The sequence below is a fragment of the Bufo bufo genome, chromosome 10 (genome assembly GCF_905171765.1).
Source record: "Bufo bufo chromosome 10, aBufBuf1.1, whole genome shotgun sequence".
Lineage (NCBI taxonomy): Eukaryota > Metazoa > Chordata > Amphibia > Anura > Bufonidae > Bufo > Bufo bufo.
The window spans coordinates 27,243,703-27,266,768 of NC_053398.1; the positions used below are offsets into that span (position 1 = coordinate 27,243,703).

The 23,066-nt window shown below is 45.8% G+C and overlaps 1 protein-coding gene across 2 annotated transcripts; it reads right to left on the reverse strand.

Moving 5' to 3' along the window:
* Nucleotides 1-5,651: 5,651 nt before the first annotated feature.
* LOC120980525 (ADP ribosylation factor like GTPase 14 effector protein) lies at nucleotides 5,652-22,410 on the reverse strand. 2 transcript variants are annotated; one of them, XM_040409681.1, is made up of 3 exons: nucleotides 22,258-22,410; nucleotides 8,435-8,550; nucleotides 5,652-6,303 (listed from the first exon to the last, which is right to left on the reverse strand). In XM_040409681.1, exons 1-3 carry the CDS (start codon nucleotides 22,321-22,323, stop codon nucleotides 6,078-6,080), a joined length of 408 nt encoding a protein of 135 aa, XP_040265615.1. In that variant the 5' UTR covers nucleotides 22,324-22,410; the 3' UTR covers nucleotides 5,652-6,077. The 2 variants fall into 2 exon arrangements, with proteins under 2 accessions (XP_040265615.1, XP_040265614.1); XM_040409680.1 differs by having other exon boundaries at nucleotides 8,426-8,550.
* Between the last annotated feature and the right edge of the window lie 656 nt (nucleotides 22,411-23,066).

Here is a 23,066-nt window from a genome sequence, read left to right on the forward strand (position 1 = left end):
TACCACTTCCCACTACATTTTATGCCACAATTAATGGTGGCATTAAAAAGTACAACTTGTCCCGGAAAAAAAAAACCCCTCATACAGCTATGTGAACTGAAACATAAAAAAGTTATGGCCCAAGGAAGATAGGAAGGAAAAATTAAACCGCAAAAACAACCTCCGGGAGTGAAAGGGTTAAGGCTGGGGACTTAGTTGGTGAAGAACATCAAACAACCAAAAGCAAATAGGCTTGCACTGCAACCCACCATGGCCTGACCTAGTAAGGGCTCATGCACACAGCTGTAGACGTTTTTTTGGTCCGCAAATTGCAGATAACGGTTTTGTGTGTTCTGCGGATCAGATGCAACCATAACTACTGTCGTGTGCATGAGCCCCCAACTTGTGGGTTGCATTCACTTCCATTAGTTGCCATTTACAATGTATGTAAGCCATGTAGCCACCATGTCAATTTTAGTTAACAAGAAGGTGACCACATCACTGGCGACACAGTCAGGAGATCCTGATAAAGTAAATCCATTACAAAGTAAAAGCGCAGAATCATAGTTATGAGGGAAGTGTCCCATCCCCAGTCCTCGGTGACCATGGGTCTATTCTTTAGAGCGGATCTGTTCCTGCAGTATGCTGCCATGGAGGCACATAGAAGTGCTGAGGAGAACTGCTGTTGTAGCTTCTGCTATGGAGGAAATGACCATGCATTACATGGGTTCCTGTTCAAGTGAAGGGGTACCATTTAAACCTTAGATACACCACGAAGTACTATTAGGTTGTGGTACAGTGTTAGGGTCCATTCACACGTCGGTGTGTGTTTTGCGGATCCACAAAACACAGACATCGGCAATGTGCGTTACGCATTTTGCAGACCACACATCGCCGGCACTTAATAGAAAATGCCTAATCTGACAAGAATAGGAAATGTTCTATTTTTTTCGGGAACGGAATTGCGGACCCAGAAGTGCGGGTCTGCAATTCCGGATCCTGGCAGCACATAATGCTGCCCCATAGAAATGAATGGGTCCGCAATTCCGTTCCACAAAATTGCGGACGTGTGAATGGACCCTTAAGAGTGGGCTCACACACTGATCTTGCGCCATAATCGGCAGGTGCCAGCCACAAGGACTGGGATTAGCAACTACGCCTATCCTGCTCATGTAACTCCTGGGATATCAAGATCAATAGCGATCATTGCATCTGTGGGGAAATGTAGAGGCAGAGGGTTCCCTCTGCCTTCCGATCAGCTCCTGCAGCAAAACCAGTGCTCCAATCAGTTGCCATGATAGCCTACGGCCAAGGCTAGCTGTCAGTATCGCATAGACTGCAATAGTATTCTATCATGGTCAATAGGACAAGCGATCAGAAGATCCCATTTTTAAGTCCCCTAAAGAGGACTAAAAGTGACAGTAAAGGGTTTAACCCCTTAAGGATCCATGACGTACATGATCTCTGGATGTGACTTAAGGACCAGAGAAGGACATGTACGTCATGGTGATCAGGCGGGTGCAGGAGCTGTGCCAGCCCGATCAGCGGCAGGGGTCCGGCAGTCACTGATAGCCAGACGCCTTTTTCATGCGCCGGCATCGGTGAAGTCACCAATGCCGTGCAGGGAGGAAGCAGCTTTTGGGTCCACGTCACAGCAGCGCAGAGACCTGATGCCTTCCTTAGGCATCGTGGCTGTCTTCCGGGCAGAAGGCTGTAAGTGTATTACAGTGGTAATACACTTACAGCCAATGCCTGACAATACTGAAGTATTGCAATGCATTGTAAAGGGGATCAGACCCCCAAAAGTTGAAGTCCCAGAGTGGGACAAAAATAAAGTGAAAATAAAACATATTGGAGGCATCGCCGCGTCCATATCGACCGGCTCTATAAAAATATCACATGACCTAACCCCTTAGGTGAACAGTCAAAAAAAATTAAAACTGTGCTAAATAAACCATTTTTTTTTTGTCACCTTAGATCACTAAAAGTGCAACACCAAGCGATCAAAAAGGCGTATACTACCCAAAATAGTACCAATCTAACAGTCACCTCATCCTGCAAAAAATGAGCCCTACCTAAGACAATCGCCCAAAAAATAAAAAAAAACTATAGCTCAGAATATGGACACTAAAACATTGCTTTTTTTTGTTTAGAAAATGGTTTGTGTAAAACTTATGTAAATAAAAATAATAATAAAGTATACATTAGGTATTGCTGCATCTGTAACAACCTGCTCTATAAAAATACCACATTACCTAACCCCTCAGTTGACCACCATAAAAATATAAAATAAAATACACGGCTTTCAGAATGAGGAGACACTAAAAAAATATTTTTTTTATTCCAAAAATGCTTTATGTAAAACTGAAATAAAAAAAAAAATTGTCATATTTGGTATTGTCGCGTCCGTAACAACCTGCTCTATAAAAATGGCACATGATCTAACCTGTCAGATGAACGTTGTAAATAACAAAATAAAAACTGTGCCAAAACAGCAATTTTTTTCTTACCTTGCATCAAAGTGTAATACAAAGCAACCAAAAATCATATCTACCCAAAAATAGTATCAACAAAACTGCCACCTTATCCCGTAGTTTACAAAAGAGGGTCACTTTTTAGGAGTTTATACTCTAGGGGGTGCATCAGGGGGGCTTGAAATGGGACATGGTGTCAAAAAAAAAGCTAAATCTGCCTTCCAAAAACCATATGGCGTTCCTTTCCTTCTGCGCCCTGCCGTGTGCCTGTACAGCAGTTTACGACCACATATAGGGTGTTTCTGCAAACTACAGAATCGGGGCAATAAATATAGGGCCAGATTTATCATGACTCTGACAGCTCACTCCACTTTCACATATGGCTAAAGTCAGTTTTATCTAAGTCAGATTTATGATCGGCCCTTTAAGACTGTAATAAATGTGGTTTGACGGTAGCAGTTTATCCGTCAGTAAGCAGCTTTACAAAAGTTGCACGTCTTTACAAAAAAGTCGCATAAGATAAGCATTGTCCTCACTGGAGTGATTTTGTGCATTTTTTAGCGACTTTTTAAATTGTCGCAATAGTAAATCTGTCTAGAGATTCATTTACATAATAAAACACGCCTTTCAGAAAACTGGCGAGCATAGTGCAGAGCGATTGCGCAAAAATTTGTGACTTTCACTCCATTATTCTGACTTGAGCTAATGATAAATCTGCCCCATATTGTTTTTGGGCTGTTAACCCTTGCTTTGTTAGTGGGAGGGAAAAAAAATATAAAAAAGATTAAAATGGAAAATCTGCCAAAAAAGTGAAATTCTGAAATGTAGTCTCCATTTTCCATTAATTCTTGTGGAACACCTAAAGGGTTAACAAAGTTTGTAAAATCAGTTTAATACCTTGAGGGGTGTAGTTTCTAAAATGGGGTAAGTGTCTATTATGTAAGCCTTACAAAGTGATTTCAGACCTGAGCTGGTCCTTAAAAAGTGGGTTTTGGAAATTATGAAAAATTTCAATATTTGCTTCTAAATTACTAAGCCTTCTAATGTCCCCAAAAAATAAAATGGCATTCCCAAAATGATCCAAACATGAAGTAGACATATGGGGAACGTAAAGTAGTAACTATTTTTGGAGATATTTTGCATCTATTATAAAAATAGAGAAATTGAAATTTGGAAACTTGCAAATTTTTCCAAATTATTTACTCAATTTTATCACTGTCATGAAGTACAATATGTGACCAGAAAATCTCAGAATGGCCTGGATAAGTAAGAGTTTTAAAGTTATCACCACATAAAATGACACATCAGATTTTCAAAAAAATGGCCTGGTCTTTAAGTGAAATATGGCAGGGTCCTTAAGGGGTTAAAAACTGTAGAAGAAATTCAGCTTACTAAATATACCGTATTTTTTCACCCTATTAGATTCACTTTTTCCCTCAAAGAAAACGTCAGTGCTTCTGATGGGGTGAATACTAATGAGCGCTTCCATTATGGGTAGTACAGGAGGATCGGGAAGCAGTGAATGCAGCACTTTCTAGTCTCTGTACTCACCTCTTCCTGGTCCTTGGCTGCTCGCTGTGACTGCGCATAGCACATGGACGTCTGTGCACTTTCATGTCACGCTGTGCACGTCGGGTGTCATCGCGCAGCAGGAAAAAGAGCAGCGCTGGATGTGAGCAGCTTAGGCTACTTTCACACTTGCGTTCAGGGTTCCGCTTGTGAGTCCTGTTTGAAGGCTCTCACAAGCGGCCCCGAACGGATCCGTAGAGCCCCAATGCAGATAATGAATATAATACTGGGGAGGGAGGCGGGCCGAACTGGCCACCAATGAATACTGGGGGGGGAGGGAGGAGGGCCGCACTGGCCACCAATGAATATAATACTGGTGAGGGGGGCCGCACTGGCCACCAATGAATTTAAAAATGGGGAGGGAGGGGGGGGTCTGGCCCCTGCTGCCTGGCAGCACCTGATCTCTTACAGGGGGCCATGATGCGCACAATTAACTCCTCAGGTGCGGCACCTGAGGGGTTAATTGTGCAGATCACATCCCCCTGTAAGAGATCGGGTGCTGCCAGGCAGCAGTTATGTACACAGTTCTTTTAGTATATTCTAACTTGAAGCGTCCCCATCACCATGGGAACGCCTCTGTGTTAGAATATACTGTCGGATCTGAGTTTCCACGAAGTGAAAAATCAGATCTGAAAAAAACAGTTATGCAGACGGATCCGTTCTGAACGGATCCGTCTGTGCAGACACCAGACGGATCCGTTCCGAACGCAAGTGTGAAAGTAGCCTTAGTCAGCGTCTGAAGCTTTATTTTTTTTATTTGATCTGAGCATGGGGGTCATTCACATAAAGATCTGAAGGAAGGGGGGGGGGGGGGGGGGGGGGGGAACAGATGCCTGTCCTGCGCCGCAGCTCCTTCAAGATGATTTTTTTTATTTTAGTCTGATGGGGGGTACTGATGGGCTCATCCGGGGTCTGATGAGGCTCTGATGAAAAATATTTTTCTTTTATTTTCCTACTCCAAAATCTGGCGTGCGTCTTATCGGGTGAGTCTTATAAAGCGAAAAATACGGTACATTTGGTACTGCCGTAACCATACAGACCTGCAGAATAAAAGGTAATTTTTTTCCCCCTGCTTCCGAATACAAGCAATGGTAAAATAAACAGGGCCATTAAAAAAAAAATAATACATGTTCTCTTATACAAAAAAAAAAAAAAAAGGAAAAAAAAAAAAAAAAAGCCTGTCCTGAAAGGGTTAATACTATATTTCTCCTGTAGTTGCCATGAGCAGCTTCCACCTGTGCCTTAGGCAGCTGTTCACTTAGAGAAGGGACTGCACTGTCCTTCTCCAAGCCCATTTCAGAAGTAAAGTTCTGCCAAACAGAGGGAAAAAAATCATACATCAGAAATTTATTTGCATTCAGTGCAAGAAATCCATAGCTGAAGATGCTCTGTAGACAAATAAGAACAAAAATTAAGAAAAATAACTTAGTTTTCACGAGTGGTTTTAACTCACATAAGACTGAAAATACAGGCAGACAAGCTTTGGTTTCTGAAAGATACAAAACTATGACACGGACGTCAGAGAAGCCGCTTTGAATTCACCTTGGTTTCTTCTTGGCAGCTATCAAAGTTGCAGTGTGGTGCACAAATTATTTAATACACACCGCACTGACACTTTGTAGATTTGTACTGTATATTTTTCCTTAAATTTTTAAAGAAAAAAAATGTAAAAATTTCCAAGAGCAGATGGAATTATACCAATTTGGCCCTTTCTGGCCCATGAAGATCTCTTCGGTAGAAAATGACAAAGAATCCAAAATCTATTAGAGTCTGTAGAAAAGATACGAGGAGCTGAGGATCCTTGTTAAAAAAGAAAAAGGGATAACCGAGATTAGAGACACATGGCTGCATTCTTCCAAAAAACAGCGCCACGCCAGTGCACAGGCCGCGTGTGGTACTGCAGATCAAGCCCGGAGCCTAACCACAATACTAGATCCAAGCCATGAACCAAAGTGGTGCTTTTTCTGAACGAAGGCAGCCATGTTTTTACCTCGTAGAACCCCCTTTAAATGTCTATAGTTCAGCTCCAGAAACTTCATAGCGGGACGACCCACATCACGCATGTTTATTCCGGATGACTTCACCTCCTTCTATTTCGATCTGTTCATAGAGCCATTTGCGGTCGCACCTACACTCCACGCCGCACTTGTTGGAGCCGCATTTCCTGCAGGAGTAGAAGCAGCCCATGCAGTCTTCATCCAAACAATCGCACAGATCCCTGCCGTTCACGAGAAGGATTCCTCGGCTATCGTACACTTTGTTCTTTGATGGTATGGTCTGCCTGCAAGACAAGGACACATTACAAAGTCACATACGATGTTATAGCGTAAAGAATGGGACAAGGACTGCAAGCATCCGCACGCACACAGGTTATTCTAAGTGAGCGAGGCTTAGAGAGGAGCAAAACTCTCCTGTCAATGCCAACCACATAACTATATCCCTCCCAATTGAGGAAAACGGAAGTTGATATATAGTTATGTGGTTTAAAGGAGATATATCTCTATCTATATATTTCTCTCTCTTTCAGGCATTTTGTAATTACAAGAAAAAGCACCTTTAGGTAAAGACTCAAAGGAGTTTTCCAGATTTTGGACATTTTTAATTGAGGGCAGCAGCATGCTCACCTATTCCCTTCACTGGTCTTCAGGACAAAAAGGGGGTCACGTGTGCAACACCCAAGTAGTGGCACACATGACGCCGTTGGAAGTTTACAGGATGGGGAATGGAAACCAGTGAACTAAGCCAGGGAGCAGGAAATATTGCACATGTAGCGCCAACATATTCTGCGGCGCTTTTCCGCACATTCTCATCACTTGCTGTCCCTACTGGGGCTTACAACAATCTAAGTAGGTCTTGGTATGTTTCTCCTCTGGTTTCCTCCCACACGTGTTTTTTATGGTCACATTTGAGTCCAGAACCTCAGTGCTGCAAGGCAACAGTGCTAACCACTGAGCTACTGTACTGCCCTCAGAGGGGAGACATTACCGGTCAGACTTACTGCTGCCCAGAGGTAAAAATGCCCCAAAGTTGGAAAATACCTCTCCACTGTCCCAACATGACCTCCCTGCTTTTACTGATTATTATGTCTGGCTAGCTGCAGCTACTATTCTACCTTGCATTATACTGCCATCTAGTGGAGAAAGATAATATTGTACCAGAGACGTAAGACACAGCATCAGCTGTGTAATGGTATAAGCAGTATGAGTTGAGCCCGGTATAGCAACTTCTCAGGCAGGCACCACGTCCCCATCACAGCTAACCAGACCGTGGCACCCATAACAGAGGCTGTGTCTGGGACAATATGTAGCTTTATCTGATCACTTTTTTGTTTTTTCACAGTTTAAGTTTTTAAATTATATTTATGCTCATATTTTTGCACAATTTGAAGTGGTTTTTGAATCATTTTATGTATCGTCATACCCACTTGTGCATTACCAGATAACTGTTATAATAGGACTTTTTGCATGACTGTATTTTATTATAATCTTAACCCTTTTGAGGAACATGGAGAGCCTCCTATTTGTTTAATCGGGTGTGGCACTGCAACTCCCTGCAGCTCAGTCCCCCTTCACATGAATGGGACTACGCTGCAATACCAGGCACAACCACTAGGAAACAGTGGCCATTCCTGGAAAGCAATGTCCGGAATAAGGAACAGGCCAGAGCCCCTTAAATCTGTCATACATACAAGACAGATGGCGGGCTCTCCACAATTCTTTTTTTCTCTCTGTGATGGGAGGATATCCCAGAAGTGTTTATTCAAGCCACCAATGGTTTTCAGTTTTATTGGGCCAAAGAAACTGAAAACCACTGGTGGCTTGAATAAACACTCAAATTTCACTTTGCAAATTACTTATGAGTCCCGTGAATTTATTCCTTTAAATCAGTCAGACGGCCACCGATCTAATATTGATGGACTATACTAGTGATGAGCAAAGTTCTGAAAAATACGATTTGGCTGCTTCACTGAACCTCACAAAAATATGATTTGTGAGGAATTACTTCCTCATGAAGCGCATTCCTCTGTATCTAGCGGGCGCAATGAGGGGGATTTTCACAAACTCCTGAATGGCAAAACCGCCTAAGAAGAAGCCAGGCAATGTAGACTAAGGCAGATTTACCATTCTTGAGTCTGATATCTAGAGTGCATACCCAAGTGCAAGCTGGAATAAATGCCACATGACAGGTGTAAAACAGCTAAGCAGAACGATTAACCACCCAGTGGTGCTCCTCAGTGACCCATTACTGGTGCACAGTGCGCCAAAATCCCAGACGTGGAACAAACATTTGCCTTTTAACATTCAGACTGATTATGAAATGCGTTAAAACCAAAGCCAGGACCACGGGAGGTCACAGAGCACAGGAGCTGAATGTTAAAAGGCGCACCGACACCAAACACAAACCTATCTGACCCTGCTGTGGCCTTGGTCTGCCGCCTCTTCTCTCTCGTGCTGGTTTCTGGTGGAAGCTCAGTTTGCCGCCCTGGGTTGGCAAACTGCAGGGACTTCAAAGCTTTGGCAGCTCGCCCCTAAAAGAAAAACATAGGAAATAATAAAACTGTAACAAGGACGTGACCAAAGTGTAGTTCAGGCCGTCAAATACCAGTGCCCGATCCGTTCTCAATCCTAATAAAAGGGTCCAAACAGAAACCGTTTCATCACAGAGAAGGGGCACGCCCTCATGTATTGCACAGTTCTGTATTCTAATTTATCCAAAATGCAAACCAATACTCACCGCATGATCACAGCACTTGCCCCCTGCAGAATATTCCAATGCCTGCCAGCGTCAGGACTTTGCGATGTACTGCTCCGTATACAACATCCTGATGCCCAAGTCGAGTAGGCCCAGATCAGGGGAAAGTTTTTACATTCCTGATGAGCGGATGTGGCTGCACCCCTGGCAGGATCTGACAGCACCCCCACTGCTCCATCACTGTGATGGCTAACCTCCGGCACTCCAGCTGTGGTAAAACTACAACTCCCAAGATGCACACTTGTTTGGATGTTCTCAGTACTCCATAGAAATGAATGGAGCATGCTGGGAGTCGTAGTTTCACCACAGCTGGAGTGCCGGAGGTTAGCCATCACTGCTTTATCATATTATTCTTAGCCTCCAAATGATACCAGTATTCCAGGTTTCTTGGGTCAGACTTGAAACTACAAAAATTATTTTTTCTGCACCTTTTATAAAAAGGTTTTAAATCTCCCTGATCGTTTGCTGCAATGCATCAGTCAGGTGTTCAGGCTGTTCAGCACAGACTGAATACATTGGCATCTGCTTCCAGGTGGAGAACTAGATAAGTAAGTGTTTGCTGCCTCTGAATGTAAACAGGAGTGTGACCATTCACTGACAGCAAGCTAATATCTTAAAATAAAAAAATTACAACCTTTACATATACAGGTGAAACGCGAAAAATTAGAGTTCATTTCAGTAATAAAACTTAAAAAGGTGAAACTAATATAGGAGAGACTCCTTACATGCAGAGATATTTCAAGCCTTTATTTGTTAGAATTTGGATGATTATGGCTTACAGCTTATAAAAACCCCAAAATCACAAATTTCAGAAAATTAGAATATTAAATGAAATTAATAAAAAAGGGTGTTAAATAGAAAAATGTAGGACCTCTGAAAAGTATAATTATGCATATGTACTCAGTACTTGGTTTGGGCCCCTCAGTGCGCCGTGGCATGGATGATATCAGCCTATGGCACTGCTGAGGTGTTATGGAAGACCAGGAGGCTTCAGCGTTCAGCTCTTCTGCATTGTTCGGCCTCATGTCTCATCTTTCTCTTGGCAATGCCCCATCTCTATGGGGTTCAGGTCAGGTGAGTTTGATGGCCAATCAAGCACAGTAATCCCATGGTCATAGAACCAGGTTTTGGTACTTTTGACAGGTGCCAAGTCCTGCTGGAAAATGAAGTCACCATCTCCATAAAGCTTGTCTGCGGAAGGAAGCATGAAGTGCTCCAAAATCTCCTGGTAGACAGCTGCGTTGACTCTGGACTTAATGAAGCACAGTGGACCAAAACCAGCAGATGACATGGCTCCCCAAATCAACACAGACTGTGGAAACTTCACACTGGACTTCAAGCATCTTGCATGGTGCGCCTCTCCATTCTTCCTCCAGGCTCTGGGTCCTTGGTTTCTAAATGAGATGCAAAAGTTGCTCTCACCAGAAAAGAGGACTTTGGACCACTGAGCAACAGAGCAGTTCTTTTTTTCTTTAGCCCAGGGAAGACGCTTCTGACGTTTGTTGTTCAGGAGAGGCTTGACAAGAGGAATACGCCACGTCCAGGATCCAGTCTGTGTGGTGGCTCTTGATGCAGCCTCCGTCCACTCCTTGTGAAAGTCCCAACACTTTTAAATGGCCTTTTCCTGACAATCCTCTCCAGGCTGTGGTTGTGCACCTTTTTCTTCCACACTTGTCCCTTCCACATAACTTTCTATTAATGTGCTTTGATACAGCACTTTGGGAACATCCATCGTCTTTTGCAATTACCTTTTGAGGCTTTCCCTCTTTATGGATGACAGTTTTCAGCACAACTGTCAGGTCAGCAGTCTTTCCCATGATTGTAAAGACAATGTAAAGACTCAGGTAGCCTTTGCTCAGGGGGTATGGATTAATTAGCTGACTAGAGTGTGACACTGAGCCTAGAATATTGAACCTTTTCACAATATTCTAATTTTCTGAGATTTCTGGGGTTTTCATAAGCTGTAAGCCATGGTCATCCAAATTATAACAAACTAGCAGAAGGACCCGGCTTCGCAGGGGTATATTTCATTTTTTGTTTGTGTAGTGGCCCCATAAGAATTGCCCAGTTTTGCACTGGTCGATTTTGTATGTGTGTGGTTAAAAAATGTGCTACTGGTTTGCGGACATCATTGTCTGCTGGGGAGTTTAAGCAGCTCGCTGTGGTCTGTGACATACCTGGTCAGATTGGAGACAGGCTTGGGTCTGCTGAGAGTTTTCATTAGTTCGAGCAGCAGCCATGCGTTTTGCTGCAGGAGTCTTGCGTCCAATTGCAGTTTTCCTTTTTGGAGGCATGAGCAGTTTAAAAACGTTTCAATCTATAAGAATGCTGACATCCAGTATGGCAGTCCAGGTACAGTCCATTTATGGCTGTGTTGTTATGGAAACCTGGTAAATTAAATGTGAACTTATATTGTCTGATACACGTCATGACTGAATATTTAAGGACCTGTGAACTGCCATTGACTAATACAGGTCATAAATAGCCTGGTTGCTATGGAAACCTGGTGTAAAACTATGTCAAGACTGAAGAACCTGCGAGTTTCCATTGGTTCATAGGAGTCATGAGATCATGTGTATCTCCGTTTGGATATCAGTGAAAAACCTGCGATCAGTTGTTATGGAAACCTGCAAGCTTCTATTGGCTGATAAGGGACATGTGACCTTGTGTATGGCAGTTGGGATATGAGTGAAAGACTTGCAGGCTTGTATTAACTAATGCAGGTCATGTTTTGGCAATATCTCAGGAATGGTACATCCTAGAGAGCCAAGACCTGGTCTAAAACCTTCCCGGACACCTGATGAACCTGTGTGCCAAATTTGGTGAAGATCGGTCCAGTCGTTTGGTCACGCATAAAGAACAGACAGATGTTCAGATAGATAGATAGATATATATATATATATCAAATAGTAAACAGGATGCAATAAGAGACGATGAGATGGAACCCTAGTAGCCAAGAGCTAACAGAAACAGAGCCAGAAGAACCAGGAGACAAAACCAGAGTGTAAAACAGAAGAGTAATCTGGGGAAGAGGTTGATGTCAACCTGTGAGGTAGAAGCTAATTTTCCCCACTTTAGGGGAATAAAAAAAATTCCTTCCCGACTCCAATTAGGCAATTAGAATAACTCCCTGAATCAACGAATATTGATGACCTCTTCTCAGAATGGTTAATTAGATTGGTGAGGGTCCGACATCCTGCACTCACATTGATCAGCTGTTTTCGGCAGCCACTGGCACCAGGCACAAAACAGTGGACAGAGCCAGAAGTAGAATACTCCTCTGCTGTGTACTGGCTAAACCGTTGTACTGAGCTGCAGTACAAGGATGTCAGACCCCCAGATCTTATATTGACCTAACTTAAGGATATCTATGTTTTTTTTTTGATGTGTTGACATCCAGTGCCTGTTGCTGCCCTGCTCTTCCCTGTAGACATAAATGCTGCGCTAGTACCCTTGTTGGTTCCCACTCCTGTCTTTGGTCTCCTGAGGCGGGTGGTCCCGGATGTCAGTCTTCTCAGTGCAGACTTTTCAGGCTGCGGCCTGCACTTCCTCTAGCTCAGTGATGGCGAACCTTTTATAGACCGAGTGCCCAAACCCCAACCCCAAAACCCCCTTATTTATCGCAAAGTGCCAACGTGGCAAGTTAACCTGAATCCTACAGTCCAATATAGTATATCTTTCATGTACTTTATCATGTAGTAGCTATAATAGCCTGCCTACATTCAGTGCGCTGCCTGTTCATGGTGCGTCCTGCGCTGATGAATGGCAGGAAAGGTCTAAGGCATATTGGTACACTCAGACTTTTTCCAGGGTGTGGGTGCCAACAGAGAGGGCTCCGAGTGCCGCCTCTGGCACCCATGCCATAGGTTCGCCACCACTGCTCTAGCTGGTCCTGGGCTGTACTACAGGGCACACGTGCTCGTTCTCAGCCTCTTAAAGGCTCAGTGCAAACATTCTGCTTAAGATGAGGAGCTGAAACACAAAATGAACTATAGCTGGGTTCTTCAAAGACTGTCTGAAAGGAAGCCAGAATGAAGTGCTCATGAGGGCACCACTGGATCAGAGTTCCCACAGGGGAGCAGCATATGTCAGAGCAAAGGTCACACTTTTTTTCCGAAAGAGTAAAAATACTCCCCTTACTGTTTTTGAGGAGTATTTTCAGCCGAAGAGTACGAAAGCTGAAGTAATCAATAGATATAATACATAGGTCTAAATAACATTAAGAGGCTGCTATTTATGCAGGAAACCGTTACCAGTCTACTCTACAATCGTCTTCTATACATAAATAGTAAATTTAGACAATTTTACATTTGACTTTTGTGCAATTTAAAAACTCATGTTTTCTCCATCATATTTAAAATATAACGCAGCCAAAATATCAGTGCTCTGCATCTCCAGTATTACATTGGCACCATGATGTTCTGCTGTGCAGATCCAGTGCCCACATAGGAGACGACTGAGCAGCGCAGAAATATCTTTGCTGGGATGATGCCGATATATAGGAGCACTGCGCTAACATGATAGACGGATATGAGGCAAATACACTGACTGCCTGATCAGTGCACCAGCAGGCCCTGGCTGAGCAACTGAGCCAGAGCTTGCACTAGCAGGCACTTGCACTCAGCCAGAACGTGCTGGTGCAGTGATCAGGTAATCCACAGGCTCTTGCTGAGCACCTGAGCTGGCGCAGTGATCAATGAGTCCTCTGACTCAGATGCTCAGCCCTTGGACTCACTGATCACTGCACCAGCTGGCGCTGGCTGAGCCCCTAACAGGGAGAACACAGGAGAGTTTAGCATTGTACTTTACATTCTGGTGTCAAGACTCCGAGAGGTATGAGGACCTCTTGTCTGGGAGTCCCCTCTGATGTTAGCAGCTGGCTCCGCAGTCAGTAGAATGCAGGTAAGTGAGCTCTGCTGTCCGTCCACAGCTCCTTATCAGTTTGCCTCCTCACGGGCTGCTCTCCCGTCTCCATGGATCTTTCCTCGGCCAGCCACTAGTTAGCCTACACAGTCAGGGACTCTGGAGCAGCAGGGAGAAGCAGTGCCCCGAAATTGGCCAATGAGCAGCCTCCCTAATAACAAGCACCTTACTTGCTGCCAACCCTACACCTGCCAGTAAGGAGCTTAGCTATTGGATGTTTTGGGCAACAGCAGTATTGCTGTGCTGCCCATGAGATTCACAGCGTGCTGGTTAACTACATGAAACGCCTTAATGAGTATTCATACTCATTAGCCTTTTTTCAAAGCGTAAAATTGCCTGAACAGGAGTCTGACGCTTGTACAGGCGTTATGCGACCTCGGTGTCAGAGCCTCTCCAACAAGGGAGGAGATTATCGGCCACTGGTACACTGGAACTGCTGAAGTGAATCTCAAAATGAATTTTAAACTGGTCGACAAAACCACAACAGTCCTTGGGTCCCTAGTAAAGCAGGCAGGAGCAGTGACATACCGATACGGCAGCTACAGGAAGGATAGTTACCATGGCGGTCTGCTGTAACAGTGGATGTCACAGATGGTGTAGGTGGGCCCCAGAATAGTCACTGAATGGTGACGGGGTCACTGTTAGAAAAGGAATAGTAGAAGGATACAACAAACCTGAGGATGAAAGGGAACCATAGTCAGGAGTCAATACCAAAAATAGAACCAGAGGAACCAGGAGACAAAACCGGTGGGTGAGACACAAGCATAATCCGAAGACGGGGCCAAGGTCAGGGTACGGTATCGGGGACAGTGTCAGTAACAAGAGCCAGGCAGGGGTAGCTTCTTGCCTTTTCAGAACAACCAGGATCTGAAGGCGTCTTCACATGACCGCTCAACAAAGAAGAACTGGAGCTGGATCCAGCAGGGCCACAGCACAGGACAGTAGTCACTGGAGAGCGGCCCCTGTCTGCAGTAGTCATGGCGGGGAGGGGAGTAACAGGACAATAATTCAATTCCACAAAATACCCCAATAAATCACACAGGATAGGATTAGATACACAGCTCAGCGGAGAGTATCACACAGGATAGGATTAGATACACAGCTCAGCGGAGAGTATCACACAGGATAGGATTAAATACACAGCTCAGCGGAGAGTATCACAGGATAGGATTAGATACACAGCTCCGCAGGCAGTGGAGCGAGGTGCTGTAGAGGTCACTTATGGGGGATACTGTTGATATCTTAACCCCTTAAGGACCGGGCCATTTTTCACCTTCAAGGTGCCCAGAGGGGCGTTCTTCCTCTCCTCTAGTGCCCAGTAACGCCCCCTGCAGTGCCCAGCACGCCTCCTCATAAATACATTTCCTCCCACAGCCGATCCGAACAGCGCCATCCCCTCCGCTATGTCATATAATTTATTCAACAGACGAACCTTGATACATCCTTTCTTGCTCATGAAATCTTGCGCAGCTGCAGTATCGCCGATCCTACGGCTCCTGAGGGCAACAGCCTCAATAGTGTCACTGGGCATGTGCCGAGCCCAGTGACGTAATCAGAGCGCTGTTGCCTCTGCAGCTGCGCGAGATTTCATGAGCAAGAAAGGATGAAGCAAGGTTCGTCTGTTGAATAAATTATATGACATAGCGGAGAGGGCGGCGCCGTTCGGATCGGCTGTGGGAGGAAATGTATTTATGAGGAGGCGTGCTGGGCTTGAAATAAAGGCGGGCTGGGCACTGCAGGGGGCGTTACTGGGCTCTAGAGGAGAGGAATAACGCCCCTCTCGGCACCTTGAAGGTTCATTAGCATATAAAAAAATAAAAATAAAAAATAAAGCTTTATCTAAATGACAACTTTAATAAATGAAAGACGACCCTTGCTGGAATGAAGGTAGCTTATTGAACATTGTGATGGTAACCGTTTAATATGCTCACACCAGGTGACAGATTCCCTTTAAGGCCTCATGCACAGGACCGTTGTTTTGGTCCGCGCCCGAGCCACACATTCACTTCAATGGGGCCGCAAAAGATGCGGACAGCACTCCGTGTGCAGTCCGCATCCGTTGCTCGGTTCCTCAGCACCGCAAAAAAATAAAATAAAACATGTCCTATTCTTGTCCGCAAAACGGACAAGAATAGGCAGTTATATCAATGGCCGCCCGTTCCGTAAATTGCGGAAGGCACACAGACGGCTTCGTTTTTTTGCGGGTCCGCGGATTCTCCTTGTCACGCATCGGGTCTCCGCCACAGCAGCGCGGGGACTCGATGTGCTGCTTCACCCGCGCACAAACCACTTCTATGGCATAGAAGGGGTTAATCCGCCAGCATCACTGTAAACAGCAATGCCGGCGGATACAGCAGAGGCCCCGCTATCAGGGACTGCCGAACCCCTGCAGTGATCGGGCACGCACCGCTCCGATGCCCGCCCGATCATCCCAACGTGCATGTACGGCGGAATGCGTTAAGGGGTTAATGACACACAGAAACAGTAAGTTAAATAGATGAAATGTACCCGTGCGAAGCCGGGTCCTTCTGCTAGTTTATTCTAATGAGGGAAATGAAGAAAAAGACTGTTCCCATCATTGATTGATCATTTATAATAATATATTGGGGTATTTTGTGGAATTGAATTATTGTCCTGTTACTCCCCTCCCCCACCATGACTACTGCAGACAGGGGCCCCTCTCCAGTGACTACTGTCTTGTGCTGTGGCCCTGCTGGATTCGGCTCCAGTTCTTCTTTGTTGAGTTTTCAAGAAGCCGGTCATGTGAAGATGCCTTCAAGAAACTATCCTTCCCTAGGGTTGGGCGATATCAAAAATATTCCCACAATAACGATATTAAGAAATTTATCGCGATAATGATATAAATGGGTATTTATCGTGAATAATCATTCCCTGATGCCTGCTATTTCAATGTGCAGTGCAGCAGGCCAGAGTCAGACAGGGCCACAGTAGAGGACATACATGGTCACGTCATAGACATTACACCTTTATTCACTCGGGTTGGGGCCGGCTGTAATATATATTAGGGTGTCTCTCCATTCGCAGGTGAAGTTGTGAAATCTGTGGGGGTCGGACGCAGTCTGAGTTAGGCTACAGGCACACGACCTTAGTGCGTTTTGCGGCCCGCCAAACACGGATGGCGTCCTTGCGCGTTCCGCAATTTGCAGAACGGCACGGACAGCCTTTATTATAACTGCCTATTCTTGTCCGCAAAGCACGGAAAAGAATAGGACAGGTTATTTTTTTTGTGGGGCCACAGAACATTGCAACGGATGCGGACAGCACACGGGAGTGCTGTCCGCATCAAAACAACGGCCGCGTGCATGAGGCCTTAAAGAAACTTTCCCACCACTCGCTCCTGTCCTGCGCTGCTCGGCGGCCACGCTCGTCGTCCGATTCCAACGTCGGACGTTGGTGGGCGGGGACTTCATTGTGGGAGCCGGGGGCAGCCGCTGCGGGCAGGAATTGTACTCCTGGTATGCAATCATGCAGCCATGGACCCATATTTTGAAGCGGTCAGCGCACATGACTGCTTCTATGACGCCACAAAATACCGCGGTTATTAGGAAACAGCGATATCGCCATATCGCTGTTTCCCAATACCACGTGTACCGCCCAACCCTATCCTTGCCTGGCTTTTGTTGAATTACTGACACTGTCCCCGATACCGTACTCTGACCTTGGCCCCGTCTTCAGATTATGCTCGTGTCTCACCCACCAGTTTTGTCTCCTGGTTCCTGTGGTTCTATTTTTGGTATTGACTCCTGACTATGGTTCCCTTTCATCCTCAGGTTTGTTGTATCCTTCTACTATTCCTTTTCTAACAGTGACCCCGTCACGCAAAATGGGACCTCCACAGCGCCCCACTCCCCTAACAGTGACCTCCACAGCCCCCTGCCCCTTTGAGGCTAAGGCTACATGACATGTGTCACGCGACTTTTAAAAAATTGTTGCGAGACATTGATGCAACAAAATGTTGTCATGTAGCCCTAGCCTTAAAGGGGCAGTGCACTGTGGAGGTCACTGGTAAGGGGGCAGGGTCCACTATTAAAGGGGCAGCTGCTGTGGAGGTAACTTAAGTTAGCAGGGTAGTGTGAGGTCACAGATAAGGGTCCATTCACACACCTGCAATTTAGTTCCGCATTTTGCGGAACGGGATTGCGGACCCATTCATTTCTATGGGGCAGCACAATATGCTGCCCGGATCCGGAATTCCGTTCCCGAAAAAAAATAGAACATGTCCTATTCTTGTCCGCAATTGCAGACAAGAATAGGCATTTGCGATTAAGTGCCGGCGATGTCCGTGTTTTGCGGATCCGGAAAACACACAGATGTGTGAATGGACCCTTAAGCACAGCTGTATAGGTCACTGTTAAGGGGGTGGGCCCCTGAGGAGGTCACTGTCAAGGGAGTGGGGTGCCGTGAAACTCACTGTTAAAGGGGCGGGCTGCTATGAAGGTCAAAGTTAAGGGGATGGGTTGCTGTAGAGGTCCCATTTTTTAAGGGGGCGGGGCACTGAGGGGGAGGGTCAGTGTTAAGGGGCGGGGTGCTGTAGAGGTCACTGTTATGGGGGATACTGTTGATATCTTTTAATGACACAAACATTAAATGAAATAGATGAAATATACCCGTGCGAGGCCGGGTCCTTCTGCTAGTAAGGCTACTTTCACACTGGTGTTTTGGCTTTACGTTTGCGAGATCCGTAAGTCAATGGGGACGATCCGTTCTCTCTGACGCAATAGAAAACGGATCCGTCTCCCATTGACTTTCAATGGAGTTCATGACGAACCATCTTGGCTATGTTACAGAGAATACAACCGGATCGGTTCATGACGGATGCAGGCGGTTGTATTATTTTAACTGAAGCGTTGTGGCAGATCCATGACAGAATCGCAAAAAACGCTAGTGTGGAAGTGGCCTTAGAGATAAAGGCTTGAAATCTCGCTTTGCAGGTAATGAGTCTCATATATTAGTTTCACCTTTTAAGTTGCATTACAGAAATAAATGAACTGTTACACAATATTCTAATTTCCCGAGTTCCACCTGGAAGATTGTAGAACCTTGTAGTGACCCAGAACTGCCGACTTGTAAAGTGTCTGATCACAGCCCCAAGATCCCTACTGATTTCAAGAATATGTCCTGGCCAGTGTTAACCCCGTCATGGATTCTACCCTGCATCACAGAAGCCTATGAGAGGCATTCCGTCATAATAGAAGTCTATGGCCAGCACATCATTATGCCGGAATGCCTCTTGCAGGCTTCCATGATGCAGGCCGGCACAGAACTCCGTTATGGTCCGTGATAGCGGAATCCATAACGGGATTCTTAGATAACCTGGATCGCAAGTTTGCTCCATGCTAGTCCTGGCCGTGGGACCACACAACTACCGACTGTCCTCCCTATATCACAAAGGTCGGAGATGACTTCTGAGACGTGGCACACCATGGTACCCAGTTATAGGGCCACAAAACATTCTACTGTTTTCAAACCAGCAGCTGGATCTGAATTCTTTTGTAAATGCATTTAATTAAAAATTGTGTACAGCCAGCGAGTTATCCAATAAAATGTATCTGTATAGCGCCACCTGCTGTTTGTCTTACTGAGGTGGTCGCACGTGCTCAGTTGAAGCTTTTATCTGCTGCCAGCCATATGTTCTGTTAGAAGCTGTGGCAGTTAAGGTTATGGCTACAGGGTGACGGGCCGAACGACAGCCAGGATCGCAAAGAAGCAGTGGTCCTACAGAAATGAATTGGATCACAGGGCAAGTCTTAAAAAATAAAAATAAATATCCAGGGGGTCAGATTTCCTGCAACTTGGGTGGTGATCCCATTAATTTCTATGGGATCACCAGTACATTGCAATCCTGGCCACAACCAGTGTCAACGTGTAGCTGTACCCTTACAGGGAAAGAGCTGCAGCAGACAGGACACGCCTGCCGAGCTGCATATAACCTACCAGAGCAAAGGAAGATCTCTGGACCCCTGTGAGGTACAGGGGCAGGCCTCGCTCTGTCTGGTACTATACCATGTCCGATGTTAACTTTGCACATCAATCATGGCATAACCACATCTAAAACTGCATCTCTGCATAGTTGACCAGAATAAAAAACGTTCCGCTGCGGTTTTGTGTCCGGACATCGAAACAGAACAAACCGGATCCATCACTAAAAACAGTGCAACTCAATGATGATGGATCCGTTTTTTTAGGATCCTAAGAAACTGGATCCATTACCCATTGACTTTCAATGTATTTCGTGACCGATCCGTTTGTTCCGTTTTGCTTTCACACAACCGCATCCTAACAGAACGGATGCAAGACCAAAAGGGACATCTAATTCTGGTTTTAAGAGCCTCTGACGGATCTCAAATCTGGAATTAGAGGGGGTTGTCCGGGATCCGAGCCGCCTCTTTTAGATTGGGCAGAGTATAAATGTAGCTGGTTCCTGCACTGCCCTCCATACTGTGGGCTCAGGCTACTTTCACACTGGCGATAGAAGAATCCCGCAGGCTGTTACGTTGCTTGAACTGCCTGCCGGATCCGGAAATCCGTATGCAAACGGATATCATTTGTTTCCAGATCCAGATCCAAATGCATTGCAATACCAAGTCCGCCTCGCCAGTGTCATCCGGAAAAACGGATCCGATATTAATCTTTTTCACAGATTTAAAGGGCTGCACATGCGCAGACCAGGAAACCGGATCCGTTTTTCCTGAACACATAGTACCGGATCCGGCAGTAATACATTTCAGTGGAAATTAATGCCGGATCTGGCAATCCAGCAATTTTGGTCGGAGAAAATACTGCAGCATGCTGCGGTATTTTCTCCGGCCAATTACCGTAAAAGGGACTGGAGGCGGACACCATGTGGTGCGGAGCAAGACGGATCCGTCCTGACACACAATGCAAGTCAATGGGGACTGATCCGTTTTCTCTGACAAAATAGAAAACGGATCCGTCCCTCATTGACTTTCATTGGTGTTCAAGACGGATCTGTCATGGCTATAGAAGACATAACACATCCGAATCCGTTCATGACGGCTGCAGGCGGTTGTATTATTGTAACAGAAGCTTTTTTTACAGATCCATGACGGATCCGCAAGAAACGCTAGTGTGAAAGTAGCCTTAGCCCAGAAGAGGCAGTTCTGAGTGTTCGGGACCTGTCTGCAGAAGCCACCTTGATGCCTGGTAGATGGGCCCGACACACGTTTAATCAAAAATGTGAGCAAAGAGCTTCTATTTTTCCCCCATATAGTAGGTATAATACCACTTTAATTCAGAACAATCCCTACTCCCCAGTTTTATGGTCTGTACGAGTAATGCTGCGCTGCCATACCTTTTTTTTGTAAACCTGCTAGGGCAGCGCTAAAGCCTTCCCATTAGTGATGGTGGCGTCACCGACCTGTGCGATCCAGCGCAGCGCAAGGGGGAGCATGAACTGCTCCGATACTCCTCTCAGGGGGGCTGCCCCGGTATAGAGGGGGCTCTGAACCAGGACAACCCCTATAACTAAGCCCCACTGCACGGATGTGCAGCTCCCTCCACCTTTAGGACACCAGAGGGCGCTCTAACATGTCATTTCTTACCACATCATCAATATCTAATAATACACAGAAAACTTTTATTGCATTTTGAGTTTATTGACGCTTCTTTTAAAGGGGTGGTCCACGATTTTTACTATAGACAGCCTGCCCTCAGGATAGCCTATCAGCAGCGGTCTGACACCCCAGCGATCAGCTGTCACACAGTAACTCCAGATCTGTCCATTCTGCTGAGGCCGGGCACTGCTCCTATTCATCACAATGTGGAGCTCTGCAGTGACCGCCTCCACCACAGAGAACAGAGCTTTCCCCAAAAATGGATCCTGGACCACCCCTTAAAAAAAAAGGGGGTTGTGCACCAGTTCCCAGACGGGCAGGACGCATATTGGTGATCCTAGATACCCGATCCCCGTCTCGTTCACTGCTCGGCCTCCACTGCTCATCTCAGGTCCTTCCATGTAAACTTCCCGTCCGACGCTGCTGCAGCCAATCACTGCCCCCTGCGTCATGTCACTGCTGTCATCAGTTAACTGGCTGCAGCAGCATCAAACAGTAGGTTCATATGGAGGGACCCAGCACTGGGGGTCAGGAAAGTAGGACGACCAATGCGGGTCCTGCCAGTCTGAGGGGGTCTGGAAATGAGTGCACTGCCCCTTTAAGGACACGTTCACACATGGCAGGTGCACTTCAGATCTGAGGCTCACCCTCTGGAGCACATGGTGGCTCCATAAATCCTCCTAGAAACTTCCACTGCAGAAAACCCATGTACATGCAGCATGGGATGCAGACTGTCAATAGCTTCTGAGAAAGCCGACAGGTGTGAACACTCCCTGAGCTGCCCATTGGAAAGAAAAGCCGCCGGCTGATTGGTCACTGTGGAGAACACTTTTATACAGGTCGCCCTCAATTATTCCCAGAGGCAGGGAAGCTACACAGTGTCCAGGCAGGGGGCCCCTCATGTAACCACCGCCCGTCACGGGGGGTCCCGGCGCCATGTTGCTCGCCTCTTAGGCCGCACTTACTTTCGCCTGTGACCTCTTGCTCGGCATCCCCGTATGACTGGCGTCAGAATCCCGCGCTGCCGCCATTTACAGGGGGGGAGGCGCCTCCCTGTGACGCAGCTGCAAAACAAGCACCATAGAGACGAGGAAGTCGGGAGGACAGACAGACCAGTGTACAGGGGAAGGTTTGCTCCTCAGAGTCCTCCGTGGTTCCTAGGCAGCTCCAGGGCGTTTCCATAGCAACCGCCTCTGTATGATGTGTAAATAATGGGAAGCATTTATCAAACTGCTGTAAAGTAAAACTGATTGCGATAAATCTTTGTCGCACTCTGTAGATTTGCTGGAAGTAGGGTTCCAACCCCATTATAGTAATAAATAAATAAAACGACATAACCAGGATTTGAATCTTGATAGCAGAGATTTTTATTTTACAGACGTCAATATTCAAGTGTGTGACGTTTCTGCGTTATCCGTAACAATAAAATAAAACAAAAACCATAAAGTTCTTGATCAGAATGCAGTCAAGATATACATGTGGTTATATTCAAAAGAAAAAACGTGATTTTCATATACAGTAACACAGCAATATTCACTGATTCTAGTGTAACGTTAACACTTGTATAGGTAGTAGGGCTGCAACCATTAATCGACTTTATCGATAATATTCGATAACGGGATTCGTTGTCGACGAATTCAGTTATCGAATAATCGCCAATTCGTTGCTATGCGGGCGGGGCGGTTTACTTTAAATCAGCGCATCTTTATTTTACCTTACAATGAAGCTCCAGTAACAGGCAGAGCGGATGGCGGCATAACGTCACTTACTCACG